General features: G+C 44.8%; 1 protein-coding gene across 1 annotated transcript in view; it reads left to right on the top strand.

Moving 5' to 3' along the window:
- TMEFF2 (transmembrane protein with EGF like and two follistatin like domains 2) overlaps window positions 1–4,459 on the top strand; it is a 227,401-nt gene extending 222,942 nt beyond the window's left edge. The window contains exons 9-10 of the mRNA XM_059392628.1: window positions 591–749; window positions 4,100–4,459. Coding sequence (XP_059248611.1) covers window positions 591–749; window positions 4,100–4,196 — 256 coding nt within the window. The 3' untranslated portion in view covers window positions 4,197–4,459. The remainder of the gene's footprint in view (window positions 1–590; window positions 750–4,099) is intronic.
- The last annotated feature ends 16,779 nt before the right edge of the window (window positions 4,460–21,238 follow it).

The following is a 21,238-nucleotide window of genomic DNA, read 5'->3' as shown; positions in this document are numbered from 1 at the left end:
TTACTTTTTTCCTACTGAAATTTAGTTCTCCAACATAAGGAGACAACTTTATGATCAACAAATTAAAGAAATCACTTATTGGACCTTTGGTCTAAACATTTTTCAACATTTATTCTCACAGTAGCATACAGGATGCTTTCTCCATAAATACATAAATAAGTAGCCCCATTTTATATCCATATCCTCAGAAACAAACTTTTTCTTGCAATCATGTTGACTTAGGTCGATTAAAGAAGGAGTTAAATAAAATGTGAAACTCGCCTGAAAAAAGTGTAGAAAGAACTAGCATTTCCGGACATGTCCCCCCCCTCTGTGCCATCCTTACAAACTGTACCCACCTCCTGTCCTCAAAATCTTATTATAAGTATAAAAGAAAACCTCACATCTTTGAAGCCAAAAACACAAAGAAATCGTGTGGAAAACAAATCGTCGAAACCCGTATCTACAAAATAGTTTTTTTTTTTTTTTTTTTTTTTTAAGAGCGAAGCAAACAGCCGTGACTTCACACTGCACAGTGAAGATGAATGTGTATAGGCTATAAAAAATGTGTCCCCCGGTGACAGCTAACTGGGCACTGTCGTTTCTTCCAGGTGTGATGCTGGTTATACTGGACAACACTGTGAAAAAAAGGACTACAGTGTACTGTACGTTGTTCCCGGCCCTGTACGATTTCAGTACGTCTTAATCGCAGCTGTGATTGGAACCATCCAGATTGCTGTCATCTGTGTGGTGGTTCTCTGCATCACAAGGTCAGTACCTGTGCCCAGATAAAGGGATCTGTCGCTCCTTGCCTCACTTAGACTACTCTAGGCGGGAGTCCCTCCGTGGGCTCCGCAGACTTCTTCTCAGGAGTCCTGTTTCCCCATCATAACAGCATGTGAATAGCATCGATGTTCATGCCGGAGGGCTACAAAGTGTTTTCCTCATTTTTGCATTTCGATGAGGATCATTTATTTTTGGAGCAAAGATCTGTTTTTCTCCACCGTGTGATGCCAGTCTTTGTTTAAATATGCTCTTCCGTTTAGCTATAGAATGTCAGTCTTCATTCAAACTACTAACAGACTATTTAGACAGCGGTGTTGCCTTATTTACCCGGATGATTGTGCCGAAATAGGTGGGAAGTGATTGTGCCCAAGGCCTAAAAGAGTGTTAAAGGACAGCTTTCATTTATGGTGCCTGCATTTCCAATTACAGCTCTGATACCATCACTGTTAACATATTTGATGTAAACAACAGGTATATTTTTATCCTAAGTTAAAACAGCTTTTAATCACAAAATTCAAAGAAAATAGCTACAGTAAAAAAGATTATGTTGTAGTACATGAAAACCTTTGATCTATGGAAACAGGAAGCAAAGATGACAGCAAGCGTTTATAACAAAGCCCCAGTACAATCGAGTGGTGGTTGTTTCCTGGAGAGCTAGACTGAGACCCATCCAGAGACCCCATACCGTTTCACTAGCAGAGAAAACCAAGGTTAGTCGGTGATGTCGGACACTGGCTGGGAGTAAAGGAGTAGCCCCGGTATGTACTCGCTTGACTACATCCGTGTGTAGTTCCGGCAGCCGAATCTGTACTATTCATGCCTTGTCTAACCGGAAATATTACTGAAGATTCTTCTTTCTAACCTGATTTCGCTCTCCCTGAGAAAAAAGTTCCAAGAAAGTTTTTCAAGGTTTTTGCCAAATTCACAAGACATTTAAACTTTCATTCATTTGTACAGCTCTACAGTAAATCAGAATGTTTCCCCCAAAATTATTTTTCTAAAGACAAGAAAATAAGAGAAAGTCTCGTATCTTTAGAAAATAAAAGCCATAATACATCTCCGTAGCTGTACCGCACTATCTTCTTTGAGGACAAGTGTGGCATTTGCTCTTGAAAGAGACAAAATATGGTTCATAAATCCTTGCCGGGCCTAAAAGCTTAAGGGAAGATCACCGACTGAAGCTTTGCGCTGCTCAGAGCCAAGCTGAGCTCATCAACTAGACTCTCACGTTTAGATGCCAAGTGAGTCAATGGATTATATTAAAATAGATTCTAGGGAACATAAAGATAACTCAAGAAACCAAAAGTACTGAGTATAAAGGAAAGATAGAAAAGAATCTAAACCCAAGACATGGTGCCATGTTATTCTCAGGGCCTTGAACCTTCCAATCTGTATGCAATGTCAGTACATGAAAAACCAAATTCCATGTAGTAGATCTAATCTCATGACAATTGGACTTGCTACCTCCTGTACTGACAAAGATCAAAACTTTCAGTACTTTAGCAGATCTTCTTGAGTTTGTTACTAATCACGATTCTGTCCCCATACATTATAAGAACAGCTAGAGAGTACGCAGGGTCCTCACCCACCAAGCATTGTGTGTGGGTATGTTAGATGTGTGTATATATCACACGTGTGTGTACACACACATGCACATTTAATAACACATGAAGAAGGAACAGTGATCCGTTTTCAAAATCGGAACCTGGAGGTCTGAGAAGTGAGCAAATTGCTAAGTGTACACGGCGAAGCAATAAGGGCAGCCCTGGAGTCCGGACGGCTGGTGTCCGGCCTGTGCACTTAAGCCCTGCTCACTCTGCCCCTCGGCTGGCCATGACGCCGTGTGTCCCGACGCTCAAGACCACCGACACTGAGCTCCAAATTAGAAGGAAGCCATTGTTTCAAGGCATGTGCCCATTTTCATTTTCCATATTAAAGCAAAACAAAGCTTATTCTCTAACTACCTTGGAGAAAGAGTACATGAGCTGCATGAGTATTACTGTAGTGCATTTTGTGAAACTGTCTTAGGATGTCCAGGTCTTCCAAAGTCTTTCCAGGAGTCACACCAGTCAATAAGCCACACTCTCCCCGGCATGGATTCATTCTATTCACTTGAAAATGTTCTACCCAGAAACCAGATTTTCCACCTGGGCCATCTGCCCCTCTCCAAAGCCTCCCCTTTACTGGCCACCTTGACCCCACTTGTCTGTCAAGACCTATTCCAACATATCCGGTTGCTAAAAGATTGACACACTGCACCGAGCCAAGGTCCCTTCATTCTCTGCAATTTTGTTTAATTTCTCCATCACCTGGTCGCTCCTCCTTTCTCTCTTTCTTTTTTCCTAATTGCTTCCCCTTGTTCTTGTAATTTTAGTCAAACATCTGCCCTCCTTCTAAATACAGCATGTGTCATAAAAATATAGACACGTGGAGACATGCTCTGGGATGAAAAGAGTTGCCCTGTTGAGAAGATGGATTCTCATCTTTTTGTCTCCAGCTTCCCACTTGCTGGCAAGGGGACTTTCAGCTCCAAGTTCATTTTGACAGATCTACCATACCCATGTAAAATATATATATATATATATATATATATATATATATATATATATATTTATTCACATTTTCTTATTTGCATCATCAAAGCATTCATTTATTACAAGAGAAAAGACACCAGACCAGAGCTTTTAAGATAATTTGGCTGAATTTAGCTTTTTATAGAAGTGAAATAGTTGGCACCAATTTATGTCTCCAGCTTTTGGTGTTAATATAGAAAAATGATACCAGCCTGAACCAAAACAATATCTCTTTTCATTACATATCAGATATTAAGAGTTGGCTCATTTTCTGGTTGGCTAGGATTTAAACTTATAGCACTGAAATGTCAATATAACATTCATCCTGAGGACATTTAAAATATAAAATTGTTGAAGACATTTAAAGTGAGATTAGATGAGCTCACAACTTGCTTGATAGCCTTCTGCTGAGTCATTCTTGTGCTTATGAGGAAGTGCGTGAGGACCAGGTAACTGTGTCCCCTTCACCGTCTGACTCTGCTCTTCAGTGCTCCCCAAAATGTGCTTACAGACAACGACAAGGAGAAGCAAAAAAAAAAGAGAGAGAGAGAGAGAGAGAGAGAGAAGGAAAAAAAAAAAAGAGAAAAGAAAGAAAGAAAGAAAGAGAGCCTTCTAAAATATCCCAGCTTCTATCAATAATAAATTCTTTTGTCTGAAATATTTTAACAATGGGCTTAATCCACAACTTCACTCTGTAATTGTAGGACCAAACTTCAGGTAACAGCACTGGACTAAGATTTGTAAACTTTCCAACCTTCTAGGAAATGCCCCAGAAGCAACAGAATTCACAGACAGAAGCAAAACACAGGGCACTACAGTTCAGACAACACAACAAGAGCATCCACGAGGTTAATCTAAAGGGAGCATGTGGCACGGTGGCCGGACTTCCGAGAACTGGGACTACACAGTACAGTATTATAGACAAAAGAATAAGACAAGCGATCTACACATGTTGCCTTGCATTTGTGGTAATCTACACCAATGAAAACATGTACTACAGCTATATTTGACTATGTATGGATATATTTGAAATAGTATACATTGTCTTGATGTTTTTCTGTAATGTAAATAAACTATTTATATCACACAATATAGTTTTTTCTTTCCCATGTATTTGTTATATATAATAAATACTCAGTGATGAGAAAAAATTGGCCGTCTTAAATTTGCGGTATCGCATACCTGTAAATAGAATCAAACTGGTACAATCTGTACAGGTACCAATATTTCATCTCCCCCCACATCTTGAGACAGAGCATTAGTTTATAAGGACTCAGTGGCTAGGTTTTGAGTGATTCCAAGATCAAGGGAAATGATGGTTATTGGAAAAGAGAAAAAATAATTTACTTTATATCGAGTGAGGATAAAATATTTCAGATCTTTGAATCATCTCTATTTCATCAACTTTCTTCCCTGGTCTTCCATTTTCATCCCCAGAGCTGAAAAATCTCTGGCATATAAATTAAATCAAAGAAGAAGGGGAAGGGAAGTGTTTTATAACTCATAAAAGAGAGGGAAAGAAGATATTGGTTTTTATTTGGAAAGCATCTTAGAATCTCGCTGTTAAGTACAGATACCTGAAGGGTCGGGAACAAGTTTCATATCAGGAATACACAGAGCACAAAATCTGTTCCACTTAGGTGAGTGGAATTAAGAACTTGCAGAGAAATTTAATAACCTCATTAAAAGTGAAACACCAGAATCATAGATTCTCAGAAGCACCTTGCTACGTTTATCGCATCGAGTTCTTGAAAAAGAAGCTAGAAGGCCACCAAATTCCTTAGGAAGAGCTTTATGTCTCATGCTGACCTGTTTTTTTGAAGTGGAACTGTAGTGACAATGATAATTCATTTAAAAAACAAAACAGAGAAATACATTGTAAGCATATTTAAATGCTGGGATAAGAAAGCAAAATAATCCCATAACATCTAAAAGAACTTAGTGATAGGAATTCTTGAGCATATAAATAGATATGATCACTTTGGAAAGAAATAAAATATGAAAATTCTCAAAAAATAAGAGATTAATAACAAATCAAATAATTGCCGTACTCTTACTTAGTTCTCCCAAGCTTTCTATGGCTCGTGCAGTAAATCTAGAACTTTCTTTGGCTCCTTTTGGTGACCTCCACATAGACTGAAAGCAACAACACTCCTGTGTCCAAAAAAAAAAAAAAAAAAAAAGACAAATATCAAATCAACACATCCTGGATATAAAATATTCAGTGAAAAATGGGTTTCCTGAAGTGATATTTATGATATTTATAAAAACACTTTTTTAAAAGGTGACAATCTGAACAAGATTTAGGACTCTGAAACACTTGGTTTTCTAGGTTAGTCGGCACTCTGAAAAGTGTGAATCTACGGGCATAATCATCACGCAAGTGTTTCCATAAATCAGTCTTGTGGTGCTTGCACAAAACAAACTCCATTTAAACTTGTGCATGGAGCTTTGGTTTGGTTAACAAGTGCACAGATACACCAGCAGCGATCTCCCCTGTAAGACAGTAGCCAACCGCAAACCCTTCCACCTGCGGGAAGAGTGACACGCAACACTGTAGAGCTTGGTAGAGTTTAAAAGAAACAGCAAGTTCACCCACACATCCCTGTTGAAGAGTCTGAAATGACTTGCTTTGCTAAATATCGGCATGCTATACTGCAGGATTTTTTTTTTTTATCAAAGAACCATAAACCTAAGTGTTGGAGAAGTCCATGGGGTTAACAATACAGCGCATTCCTGTTCACTTCCATGCTTTCCTACCACCTAAAGGAAGTCCTTTTAAAAGAGACATAGTGAATCATAATTGAGCATACACTGTGGGCCAAGCCCCATTCAAAGTCTTAGGGAGATACGCGTGATCCTGGGTCTCGTCTCTGAAGGAACTCACAGTCTTGTCCTGACAGATACTCACCCAGCCTCTAATTGCCTATTTCTTATGACTTGGAATTTTAATCATTCTTGATGACTTTTAATCTTGAGACATTATTTTTCCTCTCAGGTTAAGCTGAAATTCACTGCTCTGTGGTTTCTACCCATGGCTCTTATATTTCCTTTCTGGAGCAAAGGAATAATGACTTACATATTTTAAAATATTAGAACCGATATGGTTTTCCCACGCACCCTGCAGCCCCTTAGCAAGTCTTTCTTCTCTGGCTGCAACAGCCTTAATGTTCACCTCTGATCTTCCTGTGATGCTGTGTTTGCTTCCCCCAGCATCTGCATCAAACTTCCTCGGAAAAATTCTACTTTGTCTACACATTTCTTTAAGTGTAGAGCTCAGAATTGCACAGTTGTGGTCTGACCAGAAGAGAATATAGTTCAACTTGTAAAACATCACATTTAACTGAGAGTCATGATCTCTAAATTAAAGTTCCTACTCTGATCACAAATTTGTGGTGGAACCTGAGCAAGTCATTTCACATCACCAGTCTTATTTTCCTTATCATTTCTGTCTCTGTAGTTCCGAGATTCTAGATACTCGAAAGCAGACACGGCCCTTGGCTGTTGCCGCCCAAAGCCACATTAACTATTATTGCTGCTTGTTCCCAACTTAAGTTTAAAACTTTTAAAGTAAACTGCTATTAAGCCATGTCATTCACCCATTCATTCATTATACATTTATTTCACATTATACATGTACCGAGGCCCCCCCAAGTACCAGCACCATACGAGGCTATGAGAATACAAAGATAAATAAGGCAGAATCCCTGCCTGAAAGAAGCTCGCTGTCGGAGTGTCCTGGTTCGGTGGGAGACCAAGAGGTAAATGAACAATTACAAAGAATGTCACAAAGGCAATGCTAATGGTCAGTTCCGAGGGCTTGGGGACCCTGCAGGAGACATCTCAAGGCCAGACACATGTGCCTCTTCATAGTGAGATATACAAGGTGACTTCCTCATCCTCTACACAAATTCTGGCTTCTGGCTTCTGAGATTCTATCCACTTCTTCTGGCTCTCTTTATACCCAAAGCAAATACCAGCTTATCAGTGAAGCCTCCATGACTCCCTGGCAGTCTTCCCAATCCTGTTACAGCACTTTCTGTGTTTTCCTTAATTGTCCATGCAAGTCTCTCTTTCCCTTAGCCTGGGAGCAACAAGAAAGCAGAAAATTAGCACCTTTCCAATTATTTCCATTTATTCAACAATCATTTATCCTGTGCTTACACCATTCCAGACATTATTCTGGGTGCTTTACGTGGCGATGAAGCAGATAACAGATCCCTGCTTTCGAGCTTGCACACTAGCAAAAGAAAAAGAAGAGAGGATTAATTAAATAGAGAAAAAAACCCAACAAAGCTATAAAGTTATGAGTTCTACTCAAAGAATTAAAGATAGAACAAGGTGATTTGGGGTGCCTGGGGTAAGTGGTGATTGGATCCCTCCAAGGAGAATCTGATACTTAAAACTTGGCCTCTGAAGCAAGACAGAAATGGGTCCCAGCCTACGTTCCACCTCGCTAACTACTCAGCCTCAGGCAGGCTGCCTGATCTCAGTGCGCATCATATTTAAAATGCAGAGAAAGACGTCTTCCCACACTCCGTATCACTACTGTGAGAAGTAAACGAGACGATCCGTGTTGCACTTAGAACAAGATATGCACAGTGTAAACTTTCGATATCTGGAATTTTTTTTCATGGATATAATAACTATTTGTTGTACAAGGAATTAAGAGGAAGAAACCATATTTCTCCAGCTGAGTGAAACGTAAAGGGAGTCCTATAGCTAGAGTTAGAAGGCATCAAGCTATCAGACTTACTCAAAGGATTGTCTCTTGTGGAGACAAGAAAGCTGGGTCTGGAGAAATGAGGCAATATAGAGTGAAGAAACAATAGAGCTCCTCTAATATTTTTTCAACTGGGTTCACTGGCATCATGTCAGAACAAGAGGAGGGATCATTCTTTCATTTTAAAAGAGGTCTAGCCTGATCAAGCACATACTGTTAAACCTCTTGTGTGTGTTTCCAGGCACAGGATGAGTGAGTCAATATTGCAGTGACTTTGCAGGGCTGAATTCTTTACTTTCGTGAATCCTTGAGGGGAAGTCAGTGCAGACTATCAAAACATGACAGAGATTATTTCAGAGTCATATCAGACTCTCTGCTAATGTTTGTCTTCAGATGCTATCTCCCGTCTCCGAAGTCAGGTAGCAGCTGGACCAAATATTCCTGTCCCTCAGTTACAGCAGACATCTCGTTGCATAATTAATCATCTGGCTATCAATAACAAAAAGCTTTTCACTTAATTAATTGCTATCTTTATATGAGCATTCACACGATACAAAGGACAAAGCATTATATATAGTAAGGGCATTGGCTTATAAAGCACAAACATATGAACGCATATGGCTCTCTGCGGTCAGCCCTGGGAAAGCATGGTGGGTGGGCAGCCCGGCTGGTCCTGTCCCGGCTCCCTCCAGCCTCGCTCCGGACCAAAAATCCACTTTAGAATTTCACCTACTCTGAGAATGTGACCTCCGTTGATAGCGATCTCCAGTAACACTAAATGAGATATTTTAACTCAGGTTTTCATTTACTTATAACTTTTATTTATTTTTTAAAGATTTTATTTATTTATTTGAGAGAGAATGAGTGAGAGAGAGCACGAGAGAGGAGGAGGTCAGAGGGAGAAGCCGACTCCCCAGGGAGCTGGGAGCCCCAGGCGGGACTCGATCCCGGAAGTCTGGGATCATGACCTGAGCCGAAGGCAGTCGCTCAACCAACTGAGCCACCCAGGCGTCCTACTTCTAACTTTTAATTATTTCTCGTGATTTCTCTTGCATCAGATAAGAAGTGAAGGAAATGATGCCTTCTTTTATTTTCCAAACCAAATTCAGCTCAGCACAAGAACCTAACTCGGAGTTAATGAGGAGCCCCAACCAGGCGTTACTCGGGAGAGGGGACCAGAAGGAGAACTGGTCCTCTGCTCCTAGGACGTCCGTGCCCCACCGTGAGCCTGCCACTCTTCGGGACCCTCAGAAGGCCACACTGATCTCCTGAGGCAGCCCAGGCCCAGGCCCACACAGGCCATTCTGCAGGGCGTTCTGAGGGGGCTCTAAGCCCCTCCTCTCTGGGAGGGTCGCCCCTCACTGGGCTTTCTCCCCTTCTCCGTGTCCTAACCACCTTTTCCCTCACAAAGCCTTCATCCCCTGTTAGCTCGCTTCCCTGCCGCAGTCCGGCTTAATTCTCCTCCATGGAGTGAAGGCTTGAAAAGTCAGGCCTTTTTGGGAAACCAGCTATGAAAAAACAAAGCACAGGATAACGGCCCAGGCTGTCACCACAGCACGCCGAGTTATGAATACACGTATTACATAAAGCACACTTAACTAAAATTAGAACACACAGATAGGCCAAAAACGTAAAATGATCCACCAAAAGATAAACACCATGCTGTTTGCATATATCTTTTCAGATAATTTCTGTGAATATACGCTAAGGTATTTATAAGACAATAAAATAAGTTTTCATAACTGGGATCCTCACTAAAGGATATGCTACAAAGTTTCACTGTCATGTGCCCGTAATTCATCAAACTATCCATGTATACAGTGTGGTTCTTGTGGAAGGTTTAACCCCTCTCTGTCCTCAGAGTTCAGCGGAGGACCTCAAAGTATCCCTTTGCATCTTTCTCGGTCTCCCCAGACCACTAACATCCACCCCCTCCCACGCAGCTTGCTAGGGGCCCTTCCACTCTCAGGGACTTTAGAGTCCTGGCAAGGGACTCTCAGTCTTGCCGTCAGGCCTGCCCCGAGTGGGCCCACAAAGGATGGGGGCCAGATGCCCCATGTCTCCTTAACTGTCCCTCTGCCTAACTTGCACCTGCCTAGATCCAGGATGTCTAAACAGTTCTACTCTGCTCACCATGATGGTGTTCTGTTTTTCTCTGTACCTGGAGAACCCTCAGCCTGGGTCCTGGGCCAGGTCACCGCCACATGCCCTGTGCCCATGTTGCGATTCCCCAACAATCGGCACTCAATTGTGTACTCAGCTCATGATGGTGCAGACCTCTGAGCTGGGTCCTTCCCCAAACCGAGACTCTCCTTCCCTGCCTTGATAACTATGAGCAAGAAGCCATTCCTCGGCATTAGCGGAGGCATTCAGTTTCTTTCAGAACCAGGACTTGTGTAAGTGACGTAACATTAAATAACCATAGCAATGACTAAGCTAAGAAATTTGCTTGTTTTTACTTCCATTTACTCCAAAATGGATTATGTGACTCTTTTCAAAATACTTGAACCAACTTTCAAACTTGGACGCAATATAAAACTGACTAATGAAAAATATCGTAAGAACGTTGTATTACTTCCATAATATACAAAGAGCCCCCAGCGGTCCCCTGGGCTGAGATCAGCTACTGTAAAAGGACAGAGAGTTGGGCTGGATGAACTCGTCCAGTAAAGCCTATGCTTCTAGCACGTTCTGTTCCATGTCGCTTCACAGGTCTCCTGACAAACCAAAGTTAAAAACACCGTGGTCACTGCGGTCCTCACTAAAAATCATTGACAAAATCACTCTTAGCGAGACGTGATTTCCCCTGTTCATAGCTGTAAGCTCCGGACGGATGGCTCGTGAGCGTGACCCCCTCGGAGTGTAACCGACCGTGGGGAGCGGGGGAGGAAGGCGACCGAGAAAGAGGAGCCTGGGGCCCAGGAGGGGAGCGAGGCGGCAAAGCCCTGGATTAGGGGGTGGTTCCGGGAAGAGGCGTTTAAAGACGGTTCGTCCCAACAGTCCTTGGAGAAGCAGCTGGTCTGCGGCCCGTGAGCGGGGTCTCGGGAGGAAGGGAAGAGGCCAGAGAGCAGGAGCAGGAGCAGGAGCAGGACGGGGACCCCGGGAAGGCCTCTGGCCGGGAGCCTGGGGGCCGCAGTGCCGCACGCCCGGTGGGCCCGGGAGCAGCGACTTCCAGGCTGCACAGGAGGCCACCGCGGCTCCCGGAACGACCCTGCGCGCCCCCGGGTGAGGAAGAGAACGTGTTTAAGGCAAGAGCTTTGTGCTGGCATGTTTCGTCCTCCCAGTTCCCGACCTCACGACGTGCAGATGAGAGTCTCCGTTTCCGCAGAACAACCTTGTCCCGGGCACTGGGTCCGCGCCCGGAACGCGCCGAGCGGAGCCGCGTCCTGTCCCCCTGGAGGCCGCGCCCCCCCGGGCTGCCGAGCCGCGGCCGTCGCGCACCAGCGCGGGACAGCGTGTGCCCGGCCGCACCGGGACAACAACGTCCTGGGGTCGGCGAGCGGCCCCGAGCAGCCGTGGAGAGCCAGGCTGGGCCCTGCTTTGGGGAGACAAGTCCGTCCGCGGTCCGCCTGGGGAGGCGGGGTCAGGCCGCCCGGCAGAGCGAACCGTCACGTCTGCGAGGACCTGCGGGGACCAGCGCGGCCCTGTACGCGGAGGCTCAGCGGGGGGTGGGAATGGGCCGGGGGCCGCCCCGCTGCCCCTCGGAGCGCACGCGGCCGCGGCCCTGGGAGCGGAGCCCGAGCGCAGCGGCTGCGGGGACGCTCCGGCCGGGGTCTCGGAAAGAGCCGCGGCCTCAGCCACGTCCCGCAGAGGCTGGGACCCCCGCCCCCGGCATCAGACAGGAACACTGTGTTTCCCTCCTACGAGAGATGCGCGGGCACGTCCGCCTCGCCGATAGCCGTCACCTTGGCGGACACTCGACGGTCACCCGGCGGACACACGACGGTCGCCGCGGCGGACACACGGCCGGGGCTCCTGCGGGGACGCGGGGGCGTCCACACCCGCCTGTGACACCTACGGTGCCGTCTCCGAGGGGGAGGCGCTCTGCCGACTCTGGCCTGGCCCTAGGACCCCCACTTCTCCCGGGACTGAGCCCCCCTCCCCGGGTCACCGGAGTCCGCGCCTCGGTAGAGCCAACGGGTCCCGAGGCGCCCGGCGCGGTGGGAGCGCGGCCCCGGGGGCGGCCCAGCCTGGGTCCCCTCCGGAGCTCGCGGGCGCCCGTGAGCCGTCGAAGGGGCCTGCGAAGGCCGCGACCAGGGGCCTCTGGTTCCCCAGAAGCCGCGAAGGAAACGCCTTCTTCAAGGGCCCGTCCAGCTGCGCCGGCGATGCGGGGACCGACGGCGCCTCTTCCGTCGTGGCGCGTCTGTCACTCCTTCCGGCCGCGAACACGGTCGTTCTCTGAGCGACACTCGGACCGCGCGTCTGCGGGGAAGCAGGAGGGAGGCTCGGGCCGCGCACGCCAGGAGAGCCGCTGCCCCAGGCCCTGCCAGACCCGGTGCGGGAAAACCGCAGTCGGAGCAAAGTCACCGGGTCGGCCCGGCAGGAAGATGCGCGACGGCTCCGGGGACGGGGCTCCTCGCTGGCCGTCGGGGGTGAGATGCTGCCCCGGGAGCCGCGCGGAGCCCTCCAGGGGACTCGACGCCGCCCCCCCCCCCGCCCCGGCCGGCCGGCCGCGAAGGGTGGCGACCCCGCGTGGCCGCACCGCCGGGTCAACCCTCTGTTCACCCGCCGCCGGGACAGCCGGACGCCGTCGGAACAGCTTCCACGGGCGGAAGGGACGCCGAGAGCCCGTGCGCACCTGCAAGAGCCCGCGGAGCGGCAAGACCCGGTACTCACCGCGTTGGCAGGCAAAGGACTGGACACTGAAACTAGGCAAATTGGATTTCATTTCCAGAAAATCGAAAAATCGAGAAACACTTCTAACCCAATGCCTGGGTCCATTTCGTAGCAATACCTGTTAACACGTTGCCTAGTCAACGAGCTACCTGCGTCATGCCAAGAACTTTATAAAAAGGTCATTAAGCCCGAATTGCATGTCATCTGGGGAAGCACGTGCACACTCTACAAATTAGTTTGCTTCATGATTTTTGCCTGTTTATTTAGCAGCAAAGCATGAAGTGAAGAGACCTTCTTCAAGCCCTCGCATCCGGGAGGGCGCCTGTGTGGGAGCTGTTCAAAGCCGTCTCTGGCAAAGCTGGAAATACTGTGCCATCACCTGGTCTTGTGGGGAAAATTGGTCTAGTCATCTGTATTTTGCTTCCTTCTTTTCATCACTGCAAATTTTTCTGTCAGGATCTGAGGCATTAAAGAGATTAAGTTGTTGATTTTTTCTTTCTTTCTTTCTTTGAAATCAAGGTCTTTTTGTTCTCTTGAGTTTCCATCTCCCTGGCACGCATCGCTTCCCATTACGCCCCGCACTAGAAGACATCCTCACTTTAAAATTCATGAATCAACCTGGAATTCTCCGTCCTTTGATCCTGCATTGAGTTGTTGTTTCACAGTATCAAAAAGCCTCAAAAGCTAACTTGAGGAGTGGCCATACTCAAAGCAACACTGTGCCAGAATTAATCCTAAACACACAGAACCAGAAGTTCTTCCATTTTAGACATAACCCCTTGTTGGACCTGACAACGGCCCTTAAAGGACTGACTTTTTCTTTCTAACTACGTCAGAAGATTTTAAAGAATCGATACTATGGTTTACTGCTTGTAATAATGTATGATATACATAAAACTATTATTTATGACTAAGATAAAAACAAGACCTGGGTCACCTGGGTGGCTCAGTAGGTTTGGCATCTGCCTTCAGCTCTGGTCATGATCCCCGGGTCCTGGGATCGAGTCCTGCATGGGGTTCCCTGCTTCGCAGGAAACCTGTTTGTCCTTCTCTCTCTGCCTCTCCCATGCTCATGCTGTCTCTCTCTCTCTCAAATAGATAAATAAAATCTTTTGTAAAAAAGCAAAAACAAGACTCACTTGTGTTAATTTCCTCCTCATCTTTTATGGGAGAGGTATAGGTTGGGGCATTTTGTGAATAATATTTCACTTATTTCTTACAATGACCCTCTGAGATATGTCATTATTGTAAGTTTTAAAATGAAATAACTGTAAAGTAACTTGTACAGGTGTAGTTCATGTGGCCAAGTCACAGAGCCAGGATGGACATGGTTGAAATTTGATCCAGATTAATCCAAAATTCATTCTGTTGTACCATATCATGCTGTTTCCATTATTTTCTGTTTAATCCTAACAAGTCAGAAATTGTGCGTCTTTGAGGGTTACCGGCTGGCCAGCCAGCTATTCGTTCCAATAATGCTGCCATTCTCCAATTATTTTGAAACTTTCTACCAAAATTGTCCTCAGAGACATCCACTTAGGAGTCACACCAGAACACATGTTTCACCATAAGAAAAGGATGCTGTCTTCAGGTTCCTGTCTTTCTCTCCTGTCTCCCTATCCTTTTTTCCCCAATTTTGATGAACTCAGCTGTCCACATAGCCCTTTCTACCAAAAGTATAGGTGCCAGGGGAAAAGGTTTAACAAGATGATTTCAAACTTCTATACGTGATATCATATCAGACATGAACCTGTGCTGTATGTTTACTTGTTTTTCCATCTTTTTTCTCTGGCCTCTCCACCCCAAAGCATGTTAAGCTAAATGAGATCAAGAAGATGGTCTTGTTTATATGGCCTCAAGGTTTAGAACAGTTCTTGGAACATTGTAGCTACTCAATTAATACTTGCCAAATGAATGAATGAATGAATGAATGAATGAAATTAAAGTCATCTCTGAGTTTCTGCCAATCTACCAGGAATACTGGCCATGCAAGTCATGAACATAACTATGTTATTATGGCAAAATTGACAGAAGTCAAATAAGACAGGTTTGGACATCATTTGGAAGTTACTGATCTCTAAAAGAGGCCTCAATGTCTCAGCTTCTCAACTACCACACAGAGGCTCTTAAAAGGCTCTTGGAGTCCTATTTCTTTTCCCCTCTCTTCCTTCCAACCGTCCGTAGGCCATACTAGCTTCCAGGCAGTACCCTGGTGGGTCCAAGGTAGTACAGAGCCCATGTGCCATCAGTTACAGTCATTACAGCGTGTCCGCAGCCCCCCAGCGGCGAACTTTAACTTGTTGCTAGGAGAGCCTTCAAGGACATCTACTTCCAGAAAGGCCTCTTGCAACTCACCAGGGATTTTTTGTTTTGGGTGTATTGGGTGCTTTTTATCTCACAATCAATTTAATTAGAAGCTGTCGGTTTAAGAATGATTTGTTGTTTGACCATAGAGTTGAGGGTCCATATCTGGGCTCTCTACTCTGTTCCACTTGTCTATGTGTCTGTTTTTATGCCAGTACCATGCTGTCTTGGTGATCACAGCTTTGTAGTAAAGCTTGAAATCAGGTAACGTGATGACCCCAGTTTTATTTTTGTTTTTCAACATTTCCTTAGCGATTCGGGGGTCTCTTCTGATCCCATACAAATTTTAGGATTATTTGCTCCAGCTCTTTGAAGAATACCGGTGGAATTTTGATCGGAATAGCATTAAAAGTATAGATTGCTCTAGGCAGTATAGACATTTTAACAAGGTTTATTCTTCCAATCCAAGAGCATGGAATGGTCTTCCATCTTTTTGTGTCTTCTTCAATTTCTTTCATGAGCGTTCTGTTGTTCCTCGAATACAGATCCTTTACCTCTTTAGTTAGGTTTATTCCCAGGTATCTTATGGCTCTTGGTGCTATGGTAAATGGAATCGATTCTCTAATTTCCCTTTCTGTATTTTCATTGTTAGTGTATAAGAAAGCCACTGGTTTCTGTACATTGACTTTGTATCCTGCCACGTTGCTGAATTGCTGTATGAGTTCTAGTAGTTTGGGGGTGGAGTCTTTTGGGCTTTCCATATAAAGAATCATGTCATCTGCAAAGAGAGAGAGTTTGACTTCTTCAGGAAAAAATATACAGTGGAAAAAAAAAAGTCTCTTCAATAAATGGTGCTGGGAAAACTGGGCAGCTATATGTAGAAGAATGAAACTCGACCATTCTCTTACACCATACACAAAGATAAATTCAAAATGGATAAAAGACCTCAACATGAGACGGGAATCCATCAGAATCCTAGAGGAGAACATAGGCAGTCATATCTTCGATATCAGCCACAGCAACTTCTTTCAAGATATGTCTCCAAAGGCAAAGGAAACGAAAGGGAAAATAAATTTTGGGGACTTCATCAAAGTCAAAAGCTTCTGCAGAACAAAGGAAACAGTCAAGAAAACAAAGAGGCAATCCACGGAATGGGAGAAGATATTTGCAAATGACAGTACAGACAAAAGGTTGATATCCAGGATCTATAAAGAACTCCTCAAACTCAACACACACAAAACAGACAATCATATCAAAAAATGGGCAGACGATATGGACAGACACTTCTCCAATAAAGACATACAAATGGCTATCAGACATATGAAAAAATGTTCATCACCACTAGCCATCAGGGAGATTCAAATTAAAACCACATTGAGATATCACCTTATACCAGTTAGAATGGCCAAAATTAGCAAGACAGGAAACAATATGTGTTGGCGAGGATGTGGAGAAAGGGGAACCCTCTTACACTGTCGGTGGGAATGCAAGTTGGTGCAGCCTCTTTGGAGAACAGTGTGGAGATTCCTCAAGATACTAAAAATAGAACTTCCCCATGACCCTGCCATTGCACTCCTGGGTATTTACCCCAAAGATACAGATGTCGTGAAAAGAAGGGCCATCTGTACCCCAATGTTTATAGCAGCAATGGCCATGGTCGCCAAACTGTGGAAAGAACCAAGATGCCCTTCAATGGACGAATGGATAAGGAAGATGTGGTCCATATACACTATGGAGTATTATGCCTAAGGATGAATACCCAACTTTTGTAGCAACATGGACGGGACTGGAAGAGATTATGCTGAGTGAAATAAATCAAGCAGAGAGAGTCAATTATCATTGGTTTCACTTATTTGTGGAGCATAACAAAAAGCATGGAGGACATGGGGAATTAGAGAGAAGGGGGTTGGGGCAAATTGGAAGGGGAGGTGAATCATGAGAGACTATGAACTCTGAAAAACAATCTGAGGGGTTGGAAGTGGTGGGGGGAGTGGCAGGTCAGGGTACCAGGTGGTGGGTATTAGAGAGGGCATGGATTGCATGGAGCACTGGGTGTGGTGAAAAAATAATTATACTGTTATGCTGGAAATAAATACATTTTTAAAAAAAGAATGATTTGTTGTTTCTGAAAGACACTGGAACTCTAAGATCCATCTGTAAAGTTGCTTTCGGACTTGTCTCCCATTCTGCCTTTTCAGGACCTGGGACAAAGCAACGTAACACCTTGTGGCCGCCCGACCCACCAACTAAAGGTGCACAGAAAGCTCAGTAAGAAAGTGAGGGACTGCTAAGTCTTTCTCCGATTCCACAGATGGCTTTCACATTCCCTTTAAATAGGCAGAATGGACACATGCTCTTGTTTTATTTTTTATTAATATCACTTAGTTCTGATCTGGTTTTAAAGAAGAGAAACTTGTTTAATGACTCTATATGGCACAGCTCAGAATGGCCCCAAGGTAAACTGCTACGTAGGATGAAACTCAAACCAAAGGAACAGAGAAACAAGGGGCACCTAGTCTGATTTCATTTGTTCGAGATGTGGGTCTTGAGTCTATCATTAGCCATTCATGTGAAGGAATGCAAGTAAAAACGGAAAGCGTCGGCTCCGAAGAATGTACTTCCAGAGCTGCTGAGGTAGAAACTGTAAAATGAACCCTGCTCTCCATGAGGTCAGCGGTAAATGGATGAGAGGTATTCAGAATAAATTACCACCGGCAAAGGCAAACCAAGAGCGCTCCTCGGTGAGGTGAGTGGGGACCTTTGGATTTTATCCACCAAACATTGTCTTATGGAAAACTGGAGAGAGAGGAAGGGAAAAACCACTGTATGTGACCTAATCCTAAGGACCTATATGGCCACCCCTGTAGCAATATAAAATAAAAAGAAGTAACAAGAACCTGCTTTGCTAATGGTTCATAAAAATGATGAGTAGGAAGAAGGCACTGAATCTGTCAGACCCAAAAGGTGTATGCTAGAGAGAAAAATCTGTAAGATACTATGAGAGATTAAACTGTTTTTAATTGCATACATTACTTTTATGTGTTTGCACATTTATCATTAAAATTTGATTACTCTTTCCCTCCTCGGGATAAGAAAAGTAAACTGGATGTCCAGTGAGATTTAATTGGGTTGTATTTGTTATCTGGATTGGGTCCACTCGAATCTGTCCTGGGTCCAATGAACTATTCCAAGAGGAGGCTATGGGGACAGAACTATATTAGGAGCTACAAATTCAGTGCAAGGACAGCCTTAGATAACTATAAAGGGATTTACTGCAAAGACCTCCACATCGAATACATGGGGACCAAGGCAAAATGTTAGCAAAGCACTTTCAGTCTCTGCATAGAGGCTTGCTCTAAAACAAATTGCAAGGAGATCTATGAGGCCAAATTCCCTATGAATAATGTACACTGGGTCCTTTAAAAAAAATCACTATAATTTTCTTGTTGAAAAATAATGAAACTTTCAGAATAAATAACTTCTAATTGATCATGGACATTTATAGTTTATCATTTCCTTGTGTTTCCCATTCTTGGTACCATTCTTGAGACGTGGGGAGACCTGGGGAAAGAGGCAAGGAAGACCAAATCTGAAACCCCAAATACCAGCTTGAGGAAGGTGGATGTTTTGGACATCCTTTGGAAAGTCTTGTCTGGGCACCATGATGGCCACAGCTATTGTAGCCAAGGACTACACCACACTGGCACTTTGGCAGCAGGGTACGTTGGCAGTGAAGGAAAATCCTGAGTGAGGCACAATCTGCCTCGTCTGATGCTGTATCGTAATGAGTTGCATGTCCTGATCACGGTTTCAGGTGTGCTGTCGTCTAGGAAACAAAGAGATCTGAGGACTTAGAAAATAATTACTGAATCCTGCTAACTTGGTGGGGGGGAGGCTAAGCATGTTGCTTAATGTCTTGGATAGCGTTTACATTTCCTAGGAGAGATGTCCACTCTGTGAATCACCCTAGATAGCCCCGCATCAGACAGTCAACGTCTAAGTTTGACTTTGAGTCTCTGAAGCCCTAAATAGTACACACATGTAGAAACCGAGACTGCCTGCGGCCCCGTGTCTCATTAGAGGCGCTCCGGGCGGCAGGATCACCCTTGCTGACCATCCTGATGAATACCTGAAAGAGAAGAAAAGAAACTAAGAAACTCTCCCTCAGGAATCTCTTTACCAAAACCTTTGTAGCGCTTTTAGAGTCTTCAGGATGGGACTACAAAACTTTCCCCAGGGACTTACAGATCTTAATTTTATGAAATGTTGCTCAGATGATACAACTTAGATTGAAAGACAACCTCTATCCATTCAGGATTAAAATACACCTATTTAGTTCCGCCATCTTTGTTTCCAGCCACGGTAAAGACAGCGGTGTAGCCGGATGCTTGCTGGCGACATTATGACAGTGTGTGCCTCTGTGCCCTTGCACGTGCCCACGTCCACATGTGTGTGACCGGTGAGGCCTCTTCGCTGTTAAAATGGTGGGTGGGCTCAAAATTACTATAAATGCCCTTTGAAGGTAACTTTCAGAAGTGACACACTCTTAAAATTGAAGAATTGTTCATGATCTTTGAAAAATTAAAACAGCAAATGAGGTTCAGGATGAGAGTTCAATAGGAATGAGAACGAATTCATGTAGCTACAAAAGATTCAAGAAGGTTACCTCAGATTTCAACGATCCTAGCCTTATTAATTTAATTTCCAGTCATTACGGTAATACCAAGCATTTAGAATGCAGTTAGTGTTTATGTAGATGGAATCACTCCTTCTCAAAAATTACAATTTGGAATTAATATGCTATTAAAAATGTCACTAGAAAGTGCTTTTATTATTCTGCCTGTAGAGTAACTGTTCCCTGTTTCTTTTTATACATGAGATTTCAGGATTTATTTTTTGATCATCCTCAGATTTTGAAAACTGTAATGTTTCTGTGTAAGAATTCTCCTTATACTGCATTAGTGCCATGTTCTTTGACAGCATAAAAAATATGCAAATATAGCCTTTTTAATGGTGATTTTCATTTTGTTACTGTCATTTAACTAAAAAACAACTGATGATGTTTCAACTTATCACTTACAACAGTGAAGTTACTGAATTGATATTTATGTTCGGAGCAGATGACACAGAAACAAATGTGCTTGAAATACCTACCATCTGTACCGTGTTGGCTTCTTCCTTAAAGGCACAGTGGAGTTGTTGAAGTCTAGCCGTAGAGGGAAAGGCAGACTCGGGGGCAGAGATGGCTCATTCCTGTCCAAGAACACTGGGCGAGGAGGGTGGCTGGATTTGGAGACGGGCTGTGGGGAAGAGGGGCAGGAGGAGGCCGAGAGAGCGTGAAGCCTGCAACTTCACAGGCATCTCCGCCCTCTGGCAACAAGAGTGCTCCCCCTGCTTCTGGCCCTCCGCCTCCCGGACTGCCCCCTTGGCTCCGTGCCTCACTGCCTACCTCTCCTCAGTATTGCACAGCGTCTCCATCTGTTGCTGGTTGCCAACCTGCTGCTTAGGAAACCCCAGAATACTCTGCGCGGATTACGTGGGAGTGGCCCTTCCACAGCTATGTGACCCCAGAGAAGCAGGCAGCTGCGTGGGAGGACAGCCGATGGGAGCGCGTGGCTGGAGCGGCGTGTCCTGCAGAGCCAGACGGACACTCCGAGGTGGAGCTGCAGGCTTCCCTCGGGAGTTGCCGGGAGATGTCGTGTACGAAGTGTCTGTTACTCCAAGATGATTAGAAAATGAAGACAACTGCTCTCGATGGGCCAGTGGGTGGACCAGCAGACTGAGGGGGACTTGACCGAGGGAAGCGATGTGCCTGAATTCCCTAACGCTGGCAGAGCCACACGTCCTCTTCCTCTTCCTGGGGAGACAAACCAGGTCTCTTGGAAATCTCTCGACCTTCTCCTGCGCACACGTTCTGCCCGGTTCATCTCCAGCTTGTCCCATCAGCAGGCAGAACTAATTGTTAAGAGTTCACATTAAGAGTTCACATTTGACATCATTGCCATAAGCCCATGTACCCTTCAGAGTCACTCTGTAC

Source organism: Mustela nigripes, chromosome 3 (assembly GCF_022355385.1).
Source record: "Mustela nigripes isolate SB6536 chromosome 3, MUSNIG.SB6536, whole genome shotgun sequence".
Classification (NCBI taxonomy): domain Eukaryota; kingdom Metazoa; phylum Chordata; class Mammalia; order Carnivora; family Mustelidae; genus Mustela; species Mustela nigripes.
This window is presented reverse-complemented; position numbering and strand designations above follow the sequence as displayed.